The sequence below is a fragment of the Oryctolagus cuniculus genome, chromosome 8 (genome assembly GCF_964237555.1).
Source record: "Oryctolagus cuniculus chromosome 8, mOryCun1.1, whole genome shotgun sequence".
In the NCBI taxonomy this organism is placed as follows: domain Eukaryota; kingdom Metazoa; phylum Chordata; class Mammalia; order Lagomorpha; family Leporidae; genus Oryctolagus; species Oryctolagus cuniculus.
In genome coordinates, this window is record NC_091439.1 from 123,324,849 (window position 1) to 123,339,673 (window position 14,825).

At 50.5% G+C, this 14,825-nt stretch overlaps 1 protein-coding gene across 1 annotated transcript; it reads left to right on the plus strand.

The window, feature by feature from the left end:
- The first annotated feature begins 2,323 nt into the window (after positions 1 to 2,323).
- On the plus strand, positions 2,324 to 14,527 carry LOC138843576 (zinc transporter ZIP10-like). The gene is made up of 5 exons (XM_070048179.1): positions 2,324 to 3,707; positions 5,250 to 5,360; positions 10,068 to 10,105; positions 12,483 to 12,520; positions 14,270 to 14,527. Exons 1-4 carry the CDS (start codon positions 3,476 to 3,478, stop codon positions 12,489 to 12,491), a joined length of 390 nt encoding a protein of 129 aa, XP_069904280.1. The 5' UTR covers positions 2,324 to 3,475; the 3' UTR covers positions 12,492 to 12,520; positions 14,270 to 14,527.
- The last annotated feature ends 298 nt before the right edge of the window (positions 14,528 to 14,825 follow it).

The window sequence follows — 14,825 nt, forward strand, 5'->3', positions numbered from 1 at the left end:
CACCAAGGCCTTGCGCGGCCCAACGCACAAGGGGGGACGGCGCGCCCTGCTGCGGGCCCTCGCCCTGGCCCCGGTGCCACCCGTTTTCCTTGGTCGGGACTCTTTGTGGCCTAGGCAGGCAGGCGCCCGTGCTGTCTCCGCACTGACCTAGGCACCCACCCACATGAGGCGTCGGGAGGTGTGGGGCCGGGAGAACGTTTCTCTGCCTGGTTTCCTAGGCGGAGGCAGGTGTGTTGTCGGCAGAGACCCTCACTCAGGCCAAGTGCGTGATGTCTCTTCTTCTTCCGCAGACGCCGAGCCCGGCACCCGGGAACCTGTTCCGGACGTGCCGCTCCCAACCATGACTCCCAGCACCGAGGCTGACCACGACCACGACCACGACCACGACCACGACCACGACCACGGTAGGGGCCCGTGTGCCTTGTGTCCTCTGCCCCTGGGAGCCCGCTGGGTTGCCGGGGCTCCTTGAGTGAGAACGTGCTTTCCTATTGCCTCCGGGACCGGGAAGGTGTCGCCATGCGATTCCTTGTCCCGAAACGCTGGCCTGTGCTCTGGAGCTGCGGGGACGTCCTCGGGGCTCTGCCCGGGAAGGATGTGCTCCCTGGGGAGAGAGGGGCCGCGGTGCGAGTCAGGCACTCCGAGACGGGGCCGTGTGTCCTCCCGGGTTCTCTGGTTGGCTGCACGCTGCCTGGGCCTGTCCGCAGGTTGTCCGTTTCTCTGCGTGGTGGTCTGCTAACCCATGCGGGAGGGGCGTAGGCTTCCCCGCCCCCCACGTCTGCTCCCGCCATGACCCACCCCGGGGGTCTGGTGCAGCACTCCCAGCCCGCATGCCTGGCGTTGCCACGGAGGCTGCGAGTGCAGAAGCCTCATGGGACCCGGCGTGGAGTGCCCCACTGCCCCTGGTGGCCCAGTGTGCGCAGCGGACTTAGGCGCGGGCACGCTGGGCTCCGCGAGGGTGGTGCTCTGTGCCTCTGCCTCTCCTGAGACGTCCTTGCCTTCCTCTTGGCGTTGGCTGGTCTCCGAGCTCCCGGGACAGCGTCCAGGAGGCGTGGCCGCTGCCTGAGGACAAGTCCTCGATGTGCCCTCTGACGCTGGCACGAGCGTGTTCTGGACCCGTGCCGTGCCCCCAGGCAGCTGGGGAGTTGTCTGCCTTGTAGTGCGGCGGGCCACCAGGAGAATCTGACCCAGTGTCCTGGATGGGCCAGTTCCCAGTCGTGCGCTCGTGGCCCAGACCAGACCCGGGCTGGTGTGTGGAGCCAGCCACGCGGGCCCGTCTGTCCTGCGTGCCCTGAGTGGGCGCAGATGAGAGAGGGCGCGGTTGCTCCGTCCGCTTTTCTCCCCTCTCGCCCCCACGCGGGGAGCCGTCCAGCGGGGCCTGGCTGGACTGAGCCCGTGCCGGACACGGTGCTCCGCTGCCGTCCTGGAGGGCCCAGAGGATTGCTCGAGGTGTGCCCACCAGGCCCCTCTCCTGAGACAGGGGGCTGGGTGCCGTCAGGTTCTTTCTTGGCTGCCCCTGGAACCCGGAGGTGGCCCTTGCCTGGTTCCTGGATCCTTTCACTTCCCCACCTTGTCGCCTTGCCGTGTGGAAGGGAAGGGCCGCTCTTAGCCCGCCAGCCCTGGCCAAGGAGGGGAACCCACTCGGAGGGTGGGGTGGCACCAAGGCCTTGCGCGGCCCAACGCACAAGGGGGGACGGCGCGCCCTGCTGCGGGCCCTCGCCCTGGCCCCGGTGCCACCCGTTTCCCTTGGTCCGGACTCTTTGTGGCCTAGGCAGGCAGGCGCCCGTGCTGTCTCCGCACTGACCTAGGCACCCACCCACATGAGGCGTCGGGAGGTGTGGGGCCGGGAGAACGTTTCTCTGCCTGGTTTCCTAGGCGGAGGCAGGTGTGTTGTCGGCAGAGACCCTCACTCGGGCCAAGTGCGTGATGTCTCTTCTTCTTCCGCAGACGCCGAGCCCGGCACCCGGGAACCTGTTCCGGACGTGCCGCTCCCAACCATGACTCCCAGCACCGAGGAGGCTGACCACGACCACGACCACAACCACGACCACGACCACGACCACGGTAGGGGCCCGTGTGCCTTGTGTCCTCTGCCCCTGGGAGCCCGCTGGGTTGCCGGGGCTCCTTGAGTGAGAACGTGCTTTCCTATTGCCTCCGGGACCGGGAAGGTGTCGCCATGCGATTCCTTGTCCCGAAACGCTGGCCTGTGCTCTGGAGCTGCGGGGACGTCCTCGGGGCTCTGCCCGGGAAGGATGTGCTCCCTGGGGAGAGAGGGGCCGCGGTGCGAGTCAGGCGCTCCGAGACGGGGCCGTGTGTCCTCCCGGGTTCTCTGGTTGGCTGCACGCTGCCTGGGCCTGTCCGCAGGTTGTCCGTTTCTCTGCGTGGTGGTCTGCTAACCCATGCGGGAGGGGCGTAGGCTTCCCCGCCCCCCACGTCTGCTCCCGCCATGACCCACCCCGGGGGTCTGGTGCAGCACTCCCAGCCCGCATGCCTGGCGTTGCCACGGAGGCTGCGAGTGCAGAAGCCTCATGGGACCCGGCGTGGAGTGCCCCACTGCCCCTGGTGGCCCAGTGTGCGCAGCGGACTTAGGCGCGGGCACGCTGGGCTCCGCGAGGGTGGTGCTCTGTGCCTCTGCCTCTCCTGAGACGTCCTTGCCTTCCTCTTGGCGTTGGCTGGTCTCCGAGCTCCCAGGACAGCGTCCAGGAGGCGTGGCCGCTGCCTGAGGACCAGTCCTCGATGTGCCCTCTGACGCTGGCACGAGCGTGTTCTGGACCCGTGCCGTGCCCCCAGGCAGCTGGGGAGTTGTCTGCCTTGTAGTGCGGCGGGCCACCAGGAGAATCTGACCCAGTGTCCTGGATGGGCCAGTTCCCAGTCGTGCGCTCGTGGCCCAGACCAGACCCGGGCTGGTGTGTGGAGCCAGCCACGCGGGCCCGTCTGTCCTGCGTGCCCTGAGTGGGCGCAGATGAGAGAGGGCGCGGTTGCTCCGTCCGCTTTTCTCCCCTCTCGCCCCCATGCGGGGAGCCGTCCAGCGGGACCTGGCTGGACTGAGCCCGTGCCGGACACGGTGCTCCGTTGCCATCCTGGAGGGCCCAGAGGATTGCTCGAGGTGTGCCCACCAGGCCCCTCCCCTGAGACAGGGGGCTGGGTGCCGTCAGGTTCTTTCTTGGCTGCCCCTGGAACCCGGAGGTGGCCCTTGCCTGGTTCCTGGATCCTTTCACTTCCCCTTCCTCGTCACCTTGCCGTGTGGAAGGGAAGGGCCGCTCTTAGCCCGCCAGCCCTGGCCAAGGAGGGGAACCCACTCGGAGGGTGGGGTGGCACCAAGGCCTTGCGCGGCCCAACGCACAAGGGGGGACGGCGCGCCCTGCTGCGGGCCCTCGCCCTGGCCCCGGTGCCACCCGTTTCCCTTGGTCGGGACTCTTTGTGGCCTAGGCAGGCAGGTGCCCGTGCTGTCTCCGCACTGACCTAGGCACCCACCCACATGAGGCGTCGGGAGGTGTGGGGCCGGGAGAACGTTTCTCTGCCTGGTTTCCTAGGCGGAGGCAGGTGTGTTGTCGGCAGAGACCCTCACTCGGGCCAAGTGCGTGATGTCTCTTCTTCTTCCGCAGACGCCGAGCCCGGCACCCGGGAACCTGTTCCGGACGTGCCGCTCCCAACCATGACTCCCAGCACCGAGGAGGCTGACCACGACCACGACCACGACCACAACCACGGTAGGGGCCCCGTGTGCCTTGTGTCCTCTGCCCCTGGGAGCCCGCTGGGTTGCCGGGGCTCCTTGAGCGAGAACGGGCTTTCCTATTGCCTCCGGGACCGGGAAGGTGTCGCCATGCGATTCCTTGTCCCGAAACGCTGGCCTGTGCTCTGGAGCTGCGGGGACGTCCTCGGGGCTCTGCCCGGGAAGGATGTGCTCCCTGGGGAGAGAGGGGCCGCGGTGCGAGTCAGGCACTCCGAGACGGGGCCGTGTGTCCTCCCGGGTGCTCTGGTTGGCTGCACGCTGCCTGGGCCTGTCCGCAGGTTGTCCGTTTCTCTGCGTGGTGGTCTGCTGACCCGTGCGGGAGGGGCGTAGTCTTCCCCGCCCCCCACGTCTGCTCCCGCCATGACCCACCCCGGGGGTCTGGTGCAGCACTCCCAGCCCGCATGCCTGGCGTCGCCACGGAGGCTGCGAGTGCAGAAGCCTCATGGGACCCGGCGTGGAGTGCCCCACTGCCCCTGGTGGCCCAGTGTGCGCAGCGGACTTAGGCGCGGGCACGCTGGGCTCCGCGAGGGTGGTGCTCTGTGCCTCTGCCTCTCCTGAGACGTCCTTGCCTTCCTCTTGGCGTTGGCTGGTCTCCGAGCTCCCGGGACAGCGTCCAGGAGGCGTGGCCGCTGCCTGAGGACAAGTCCTCGATGTGCCCTCTGACGCTGGCACGAGCGTGTTCTGGACCCGTGCCGTGCCCCCAGGCAGCTGGGGAGTTGTCTGCCTTGTAGTGCGGCGGGCCACCAGGAGAATCTGACCCAGTGTCCTGGATGGGCCAGTTCCCAGTCGTGCGCTCGTGGCCCAGACCAGACCCGGGCTGGTGTGTGGAGCCAGCCACGCGGGCCCGTCTGTCCTGCGTGCCCTGAGTGGGCGCAGATGAGAGAGGGCGCGGTTGCTCCGTCCGCTTTTCTCCCCTCTCGCCCCCATGCGGGGAGCCGTCCAGCGAGGCCTGGCTGGACTGAGCCCGTGCCGGACACGGTGCTCCGTTGCCGTCCTGGAGGGCCCAGAGGATTGCTCGAGGTGTGCCCACCAGGCCCCTCCCCTGAGACAGGGGGCTGGGTGCTGTCAGGTTCTTTCTTGGCTGCCCCTGGAACCCGGAGGTGGCCCTTGCCTGGTTCCTGGATCCTTTCACTTCCCCTTCCTCGTCGCCTTGCCGTGTGGAAGGGAAAGGCCGCTCTTAGCCCGCCAGCCCTGGCCAAGGAGGGGAACCCACTCGGAGGGTGGGGTGGCACCAAGGCCTTGCGCGGCCCAACGCACAAGGGGGGACGGCGCGCCCTGCTGCGGCCCCTCGCCCTGGCCCCGGTGCCACCCGTTTCCCTTGGCCGGGATTCTTTGTGGCCTAGGCAGGCAGGCGCCCGTGCTGTCTCCGCACTGACCTAGGCACCCACCCACATGAGGCGTCGGGAGGTGTGGGGCCGGGAGAACATTGCTCTGCCCTGTTTCCTAGGCGGAGGCAGGTGTGTTGTCGGCAGAGACCCTCACTCAGGCCAAGTGCGTGATGTCTCTTCTTCTTCCGCAGACGCCGAGCCCGGCACCCGGGAACCTGTTCCGGACGTGCCGCTCCCAACCATGACTCCCAGCACGGAGGAGGCTGACCACGACCACGACCACGACCACGACCACGACCACGGTAGGGGCCCCGTGTGCCTTGTGTCCTCTGCCCCTGGGAGCCCGCTGGGTTGCCGGGGCTCCTTGAGCGAGAACGGGCTTTCCTATTGCCTCCGGGACTGGGAAGCTTCTGCAAAGTGTTTCCTTGTTACCAGAAGGTGTCCTGTGACCTAGGATTTCTCTGTCTTTTGCTTACATAGATCTTTCATTTTTTCCTCCAGTGTTTGTACTGCCTTTAACGCTGCTTTTTCAGTCTGTTTTGCTTCGATTTTCTTCACCTTCTTTAAAGGTTTCCCTTTTGTTTTTTTTTTGTCTCTGAGTAGTACAGTTTTCTCTGTCTCTCTGTGCCCATTTTGCCTTTGCACTGTAATATGTACTTTGTTTCCTGTAATTTGCCATGATTCAGGACATTTTTCTCAGTGACCTCTTTCTGTGAATCCAAGATTTTCTGTTTCATTCTGGTTTTTTGTAGGTTCTGTGGTCTCTGTAATCTTGTTACAGATCGTTGTCCCCAAACTTGTAGCGCCCCCATTTGAACTTAGGAACAATCTGTTTGGCTCATGTGTGGTTTGTGCTTTAGAGTTACTGCTGTTGTTCCTTTTTGACGTGACATTTTTGTGGTGGAATGTTATTGCTAAGTGTCTCCTTTTCTGAAAATATGTCTGTGTTTTCTACCTGTTTTGGAATCTTCATCCTTCTGCTTAACATGGATGCGTTTCTTCAGTGTAGAAGTGCTCGTGTGCAAGTCGTGTCCTCCATGACTGCCTTTTGTCCTCGTGAGTCCTATCATTGGCTGAACACTGCTGCATAACGACTCGGCATTTTTGAATGTTCGCAGAGCCTTTTAGTTTTTCTTCCTTACTCTTTAGTTAGGAAGTTATTTTTTGTTACTCTATACTAATGCTGAATGAAATCTGTCTTCTCAGTCACTCAGTTCAGTATGCCTGGATCCTTCCATGGATGAAATAATAGCAGAACTCTAATCAAGTGTCAAGTCTTCTCGCTGAACCTAATGCTCCAGTGTGCAGTGGAGCCAACCTGCACCTATATTTGCATGTTGTTCCATTCCTGTGTTCCCCATTCGAACATTTGTAAATATAGTAGAAAATTTTTCAGATATTGTCTGAGATGGTACCAAACTAAAAAACACTCTTGGACTACCTGTCACTTTACTTGTCTCCCAGGTAGACACCATTTGTGCCATTTGTATGTTACCAGATCTCTCATTACATCTTTCTCTATTCTTTGGCTGTCTGGAATTGTCTTTGCAATTAGGAGTATCAAGATATGTCCCTGGACAGAAAGAAAACCTTTAAGAATGAGTGGAGCGCAGGAAATGATTTTACTCTAGCTGTTTGAAATCCATGAGCCATTTCCCATAATGCATGTTTGCATGTACAGGAACATGAGTCAGAATTGTCAGGAACATCGATTGTGAGTGTGTTCATCTCTGTGTTTCAGAAATACTGATTTTATTCCTCTCTGATGTGAAAAATCACCGAGGACTTATTTTCTTTCCCTTACCGAAAGACCTGATGATTACATGGGAATCTGACATTTAGGATGGTCTGATAACTGATCAAACTCCAAATGTGTCCAATGATGCTAGCACCAGTCTCCCTTTGGGTACACTTCTGTTCTAACCTCTGTTCTCTTGAGCACTTGATGTGCTCAAATACCAGAATGCCTTACAAGTTCCTTTGATATTCTCTGCTGATCCTTTCTCTGAACACTAGGGGTTGCTTTTTCAATTTTTCCTTTGTGTTTCTTAGGTTGCTGGAAACCTTTGATGTTCTGGCCTGGAAGGATAGAGTTCCTAGGTACAACATTGCCCCTGGGGCACATTTACTGAGACAGCCAGTTTGCTTCCTGTGGCTCTACACTCAGTATGCGCTTCCCAAGATCACAAAGATGTTCAGTTTCTCTCTCCTTATGCTTTTGCAGCTGTTTATGGTCACTGCAATGCTTGGTACACAAGTTCTATACCACCACGTGCCACACACTTTTTTCCTTGTAGTATTCTAGCTTTGCATTTGGTACTTCTGATATGTAGTTGATTCTTAGTTTATGATGTCTCAGAAACCTCCAGAAAGTGTTGATTTTGAGTGCCATTTGCTGGGATGTCAAATCATTGATTTGCTTGTAATAGCAGGTTGAGTGTGTTTTCTCAACCTATCCGAAGACACTTTTAGGTATATCTGCAGCGGAGTCAATCTAACCAACTTGGAAATCCTAACCATTGCCACACATATACCTGGTCCAAATCCTCCATGCGAAGAGAAGGGCATGCCTGAGCTTGGCATGTGTCAACCGTGTCATTTGTATTCTGTCTATTGCTTTACTGAAGAGTCGGCATGGTTGCTTAGTAGCTTGTCGCATCCTATCTACATTTCTGGAGCCCTCCATGAAGGATAAACTTGCCTAAATATTTGCATGACTTTGTCATGTTGAATTTAAGTCTTCAGTTGCTGTCCAGGAGGGACCGGATTCCTGATGGAGTTATCCATGTGGCTCCTGTACTAGGACAGTGGGTTGTGCATCATATTGTTCTTTCGTGGCTCCCACTGGGACATGGAGAGAGCACTTTCTGAATTACTGGATCCTTTCTTTTCATCTATGACTGTTGTCTCATTTTCTCCAAGTGGAAGGGAAATTCTTTAAACTCAAATGATTGCCAAGGACATAAACCTCTAAGAATGATTTTCAACTTGCCAGTTGTTTTTCTCTCAAAACATGACAACATCTCCCCATTTTCTCCTAATTTGGATTTTTGTAGACTTACCCTTATTATGTCTCAGAAAACTTGTGCACATCCACATTATGAGAATGTGTTGTTTGGGTTGGAGATCACTTCTGTTCCTGCTTTCTGACATGGAGTTGGATCTGCATCTGAAAATCTGCTTAGGCAACTTTTGTTTTTTCTTCCACAGGAAGTATGATAGTCTCACTGGAGTCAAACCCAGAATCAGGCATGGTGACTGAGCAGAGCCTTCCAGTGGCAAATGATACCATGCCTCAGCTCAGTAGGGGTCCATATGTTTTATGTCCTCTGATCTATGAGATGCTGAAGATTTCACGTGGCATAAGTTCTGAGAACTCCTCTTCAGTATGTCTGCCATGCTTTCAAGATAATACTGAGAGCTGCTTTTCCCAGAACGTTTGGCTATGTTTTCTTAATGTTCCTGAAACCTTTAGTTTCTGCCACGGAAGGACGTATTTCCTCGATAGAGATTTGCCCACGTGACACCTGTACAAGACCGTCATGTGGAAGCGCATCATCTCTCACTGGCCAACAGCTGCACATTCTATGGGCACTTTGCAAGTTACCAGAAACTTGGCGATTGTCTATCTTTACCCCTTTGCTATAGCCTAAGGTCATCTGATGCTTTGTTCTCAGCTGCTGTTCAAATACAAATAAAACATCTTGAAGAAATTTAAAATAGGAATTGTTTAACAACTCTCCTATCTATCTGTTTTGTTCTCATGCATTTTCCTTTACTTCTGTTTTGGGGTACCATAAAGTTCATGAGAATCATCATTATGAATTAAACATGGTGGGATGTAAAATAATTTATGTTACACCATGTGCATATTGATATGGGTCTGTTTTCTGAAAACATCATTAGACAGCCTTAGTTCTTTCCATCAACAGAATAAGTAACACCACAATGGAAATCCAATCAGTGTCAAGGTGTGTGACTGACCATGATCTTCACTGTGTGAATATTCAGCCCGAATCTAGAGTGGGACCACACTTTCCTTTTGCACTTTATCTTCTTAGTTACTGAAAAGCACTTTGGTGTATTTCCTTAGGATTTCTTCTTACTTCCATACAGTTTCTTTAAGTTTACACAAAGAATCCATTTTCAAAATGTTCATGTGACCACTAACTTGACTCGGTCTCTTCGGTGGTTCTCCAGGAAGGATGGAATTGCTCAGCAGAGATTGTCCTTGAGGGCTCTAATCTAAGGCAAAGCTTTTGTTTCATGTTGTTCTCTGTGTGGCTCCCAGCAGAACACGGAATGGGCACTTTCCAAGTTACCGTATCCTTTCCTTTTGTCTATACCTGGCTTTTTCTTTATTGAGGGGTGTTTGCAATTGGTAAGTCACAAACGATATTTAAGGATAAAAATAAGGAATCTAAGGATATATTTGAAATTGGCATTTTTGTCGCTGAATTATTAAATCTATGAGCCGCTTTCTCATTGTACCTATCTTTATAAACCTATGTCTGGCCGGCGCCGCGGCTCCCTAGGCTAATCCTCCCCCTTGCAGCGCCGGCACACCGGGTTCTAGTCCTGGTCAGGGTGCCGGATTCTGTCCCGGTTGCCCCTCTTCCAGGCCAGCTCTCTGCTGTGGCTAGGGAAGGGAGTGCAGTGGAGGATGGCCCAAGTGCTTGGGCCCTGCACTCCTTGGGAGACCAGGAGAAGTACCTGGCTCCTGCCATAGGATCACTGAGGTGCGCCGGCCGCAGCAGCCGTTGGAGGGTGAACCAACGGCAAGGGAAGACCTTTCTCTGCCTCTCTCTCACTGTCCACTCTGCCTGTCAAAAATATATAAATAAATAAACAAAAATAAACCTATGTTTATCTTGTGTCAGAAAACTCATGAAAATCCACATTTTGAGCATGTATTTCTATGGGTTCAAATAATGTTTTCCTGTTGTCAGTTGATAAAATGATTGTGTTCTGAAAATATCCTAAGAAAACTTTTGATTTACCTTCCACAGGTGATTTAATGCTACCCTGGAGTACGAATCAGTGTAAGGTATGATGACAGAGTAAAAAAAATTTTCAATGGCAGCTGAAGCCTTCTGTCCTCTGCATTCTGAGTTACTGAGAGTTGAGTTAGCATCATTCCTTAGTATTTTTCTTCATTTCTATGCACTTCCTTTAACCTAACACTAGGGACTACTTTTCAAAAATATCTTTGAGTTTTCTCACTTTGCTTGAAAACCTTAGTTTCCTCACAGGAAGGAGTACTTTAGTAGAGAATTGTCATTGAGGTATCTAAACTAAGACTAGTGTTTTGCTTCTTGTTTTTCTATCATTTGTTTGCTGGAGTACACTGAGTGGGAATGTTCCAACTTGCCAGTTGCTTTCATTTTTTTCCATCCTTTTCCTTTGGCTTTACCAAGGGGTAGTGTAACGGTCAGTACACAATGCATTCAAAGGCAAAAATTAAACAATGTAAGAAGGAAGTTAGCATGAGGACTTGTTTTGCTCCCCCAGATTGTTAAACCTGTGCATCAAGTTTTCATTCATTGTATTTACATAAACTTACCTCTTAGAAGCCTCATGAAGTCCACATCATGGGTGTATTATGTTTCAGTATATTTTTTCTTTTACTGTTGCTCCATGTTGAAATGAATATGTTGTCTTCAAATATACTAAGATAACTCCTGGTTTTTCTTCAACATAAGAAATTTCCCCCACCACTCCAAACCAGAACAGTGTCACGTATATTCACTGACCAAAATCCTCCAGTGGTAGAAGGTGAGAAGTCTGACCTTCTATGGGACCACCTGTGTCTACTGTACTCTGTCTTCTGAGTTACTGGAGAGCACAGTTGACATGATCCCTTAGGATATTTTTTCCCGATAAACTTCATTTCACCTCACAGTATGAACTACATTTTTAGAATGTTTGCGCATGTTTTCTAATGTTGTTTGACATCCTCAGTTTCTGTGCATGAAGAATGGATGGAATTCCTGGGTAGAGAACTGCCCAAGAGGCACCTAAAATAAGAAAAGTGTTTTGCATTGTTATTCTATCGTTGCCTCACAGTTGCACGCTGCATGGACACTTTTCGTGTTACCAGATAGTATCAGTATCTCCTTATGCCTTTGCCATAATGCAGGGTAATTTCAGTGCTTTCTACACAAATAGTGTTCAAAGGTAAAATTAGACACCTAAAAATGAATCCAGAACATATATTTTCCTTAGCTTTTCTACATGAAATCTCAGAAACCTCATGAAAATCCCCACTGTAAGTGTAGGATGCTGGTATTTAAAGTAATTTGTTATTACTATCTGGTACTGAGATGAGTCTGTCTTATGAAAATGTTTTAAGAGAGCTTTATTTTTTTCTGCAACGGAATGAATGACACTCCAGGGGAAGCCCACCCAGTGTCAAATATGGTGACTGACAAAAATCTTCCACTGGGAGAGGATATCAGGCCTAACCTTGCAGTGGGCCTACTGATGTTTTCTCTCCTCTTTTTCTTACTTATGAGGACAGCTGGCCTGATTCCTTGGGGTTTTCTCTCTTTATTTTAAAGATTTTTTAAATTTATTTGAGAGGTAGAATTACAGACAGTGACAGACAGAGAAAGGTCTTCCATCTGTTGGTTCACTCCCCAAATGACCACACTAGCCAGAGCTGCACCGGTCCAAAGCCAGCAGACAAGAGCTTCTTCCAGGCCTTCCACATGGGTGCAGGGGCTAGAGCACTTGGGCCAACTTCTACTGCTTTCCCAGGCCATGGTGGAGGGCTGGACCAGAAGAGAAGCAACTGGGACTAGGACCGGTACCTATATGAGATGCTGGTGCCGCAGGTGGAGGGTTAACCTACTGTGCCAAAGCACCAGGATTTTATCTTTCTGTACAAATCTTTAAACTTTACACTAAGAACTATTGTGCAGAAATGTTTGTAGAAGTTTTCTAACTTGGCTTGGACTCTTCAGATCCTGTGCAGGAAGCATGGAGTTCCTTGCCAGGGAATTTCCCGTGGGGCACTTAACCTCATCTACTCCATTTTGTATTCCTCCTATTCTATCCTTGACTCCTAGAGAAACACCAAATGGGCACTTTCCAAGTTACCAGACCTTTGATTTTTATCATAATCTTTTTGTCTTCTGAAAGAGTAGTTGCGATTGTTAAGATACAAATAATAGTCAAGGATAAAAGGGGAAAAAAACTAAAAATGAATTTAAACAAGAATTTTGTTCTAAAATTATTAAACTATGAGCTTTTTTTCATTATCCATACTTTAAGAAACTGATTTTAATGATGTATCAGAAAACTCATTCAAGTCCACAATAGGAGCCAATTTGCTTGGATTTCAAATTTTTTTGCTGCCATCAGATGTTGAGATGGGTCTGTTGTCTGAAATATCTTGACAACTTTTGTTTGTCATTCTACAGGTGCTTTGATGCTACCGCTGCTGTTGACACAATACCAGGTAGGGTGAATGGCCAAAATCTCGAAATGGCACAGGATGCCACGCCTGAGCCTAGATGGGCCCACCTATGTCTTCTGTCCTCTGCATTCCAAGTGGCTGGAAAGCTGAGTTAGGATCTCTTTTCCTTAAGATTTTCTTTTCTTTTCTCTGTATTTTACTTAACATAAGACTAAGGACTACTGTTTCAAAATGTTTGTTTTTAAACTTTGCTTGAAATATCTTCAGTTTCTTCCCCTGGTGGGTGAAGTTCCTTGGTAGAGAATTGCCCATGAAGCCCATAAACTAAGACCACATAGTCTTCATGTTTTCTTCACACTTGTTGGCAGTACAACACTGAATTCACATTTTCCAAGCTACAAGTTTGTTTCATTTTTTTCTTTGCCTTCATTAAAAGTAGTTCTAATGCTGCAAGACAATTTGGTATTCAAAGACAAAAACTAAAATATAAGAATCAAGGTACAATAGGAAGTTGTTTTGGTCCAACAAAGCAATTACTCTAGGTATCAATTTGCTCATCAGTTGTATCTTCTCATAAGCTTATCTCTAAGCTGTCTCAAACCTCCTGAAATCCACACCATGAGTGTATCATGCTCTCACCTAACATTATTTTTCCTGCTCCCTGGTGTTTCTTCAGCAGAACAAATTACCCTGCTACTGCAGACCAGACCAGTGTCCACTATAATGACCAAGTGAATTCTCCAGCCGGAGAGGATGCCAAGCCTGCGCTTGGTATGGGCCCACCCAGTGCACTGTCCTCTGACTTCTGAGTTACAGAAGAGCACAGTTACCATGACTGCTTAGGATTTTTTTCCCCATGCACTTCATTTAACCTCACAGGAAGGACTGCTTGCACAAGTTTTCTATTTTTGCTTGACACATTCAGTTTCTGTCCAAGAATGGATGGAATTCCTGAGTAGAAAATTGCCCAAGAGGCACCTACACCAAGACAACCATTGTGCATCAAGTGGTTCCATGTGTGTTCGTAGTTGCACACTGAATGGACACTTTCCAAGCTACCAGGTCCTTTCAGTTTACCTGCCCTTATTCTTTTGCTTCATCAGGGGTTAATTGCAATGCTTTGTACACAAAGAGTATTCAAAGATAAAGGTAAATCTTCTAAAAATGAAGAGTGGGGATTTGTTGGGTTCAGAAAGTATAATATCTATGGTTTTTTCATAACACATATTTTCCTTAAATTGTCTGCATGAAGTCTCAGAAACCTCATGAAAACACTCCTTTATGAGTGTGTGACACTTGGCTTTAAAGTACTTTTTTTGCCACTCTCTCTCTCATACTGAGTTTACTTTATGAATATGTCCTAAGAAAACTTAGGTTTTATCTTCAGTGAAATAAATAATGCCACTCCTGGAATCTGACCCCATGTCAAGTAGGGCGATTGACCGGAATCCTGCATTGGAAGAGGATTCCAGGGCACAGCTGTGTCCTCTGTCCGCTGTTACTCAAGAGCTCCATTGGCATGGTATCTCAGGGCTTCCTCTTAACTTCTCCTCAGTAGTGCCAGCAAGCACTCTGCAAACCTAGGTTATTATTGGCAAAAGGCAATTTTTTTACAGGGTGAAGTTTGGTTCATAACCTGGAGACATGTATTATCAGTTCCTTCTCATGTGTGTCTTTTGGTTTAATGATGTTTACCTCATTTCTTAGGGGAAATCTTGAGGGCAGTTCTTTAATCAGGAATTGGGATATCTCCCGAATCTGAGAATATTATTTCACTTTTTATTTCAACAGAAATGGAACCATCTCATCATATCTGGTGCTTTGGAACAACAGTAATCGACCCTATAAAGCAAGCTGCAAAACTCACATCTAGTAGGGGGCCGCCCAACTCTCCAAAATGAATCATTTTATTTCATTCAATGGTAGCATATTCACAGCTGGACATCACCAATTTCCCTACACTCTACCATGAAGCTAAGAGTGTTTTTAGAAAAAAAATTGACAGATTTTTCTTTCTGTCCAGAAATAAACAAATTGGCTTGCAACTGACTTCAAAGGAGTCATGTTTTCTGACTGTGCGGAAATCATGTTGTACACTTCACACTTCACAGACTTATTCAAAAAGGAATATGGAATGATCTGATTCCAAAATTTCAGCTCAACCCATTTCAGTCTTGAATTTCCAATTCCATTGTTCAAGGGGACATGCAACAGTTACTATAAAATCAGTATTTAAGAATACAGTGAAATATATAAAAACAGAATGAAAATATGAGCTGATATTGGCACAAAAAATTTAAACCCACACATAGTTTTTTTCATGGTAGCATTTTCATACATTTTTTTT

Coding starts and splice junctions, on each gene's coding strand:
- LOC138843576 (XM_070048179.1), top strand. CDS start 3,476: ATGAGGCGTCGGGAGGTGTGGGGCCGGGAGAACGTTTCTCTGCCTGGT. Junction 3,708..5,249: donor CGACCACGACCACAACCACG/GTAGGGGCCCCG, acceptor CTTCTTCCGCAG/ACGCCGAGCCCGGCACCCGG. Junction 5,361..10,067: donor CGACCACGACCACGACCACG/GTAGGGGCCCCG, acceptor TACCTTCCACAG/GTGATTTAATGCTACCCTGG.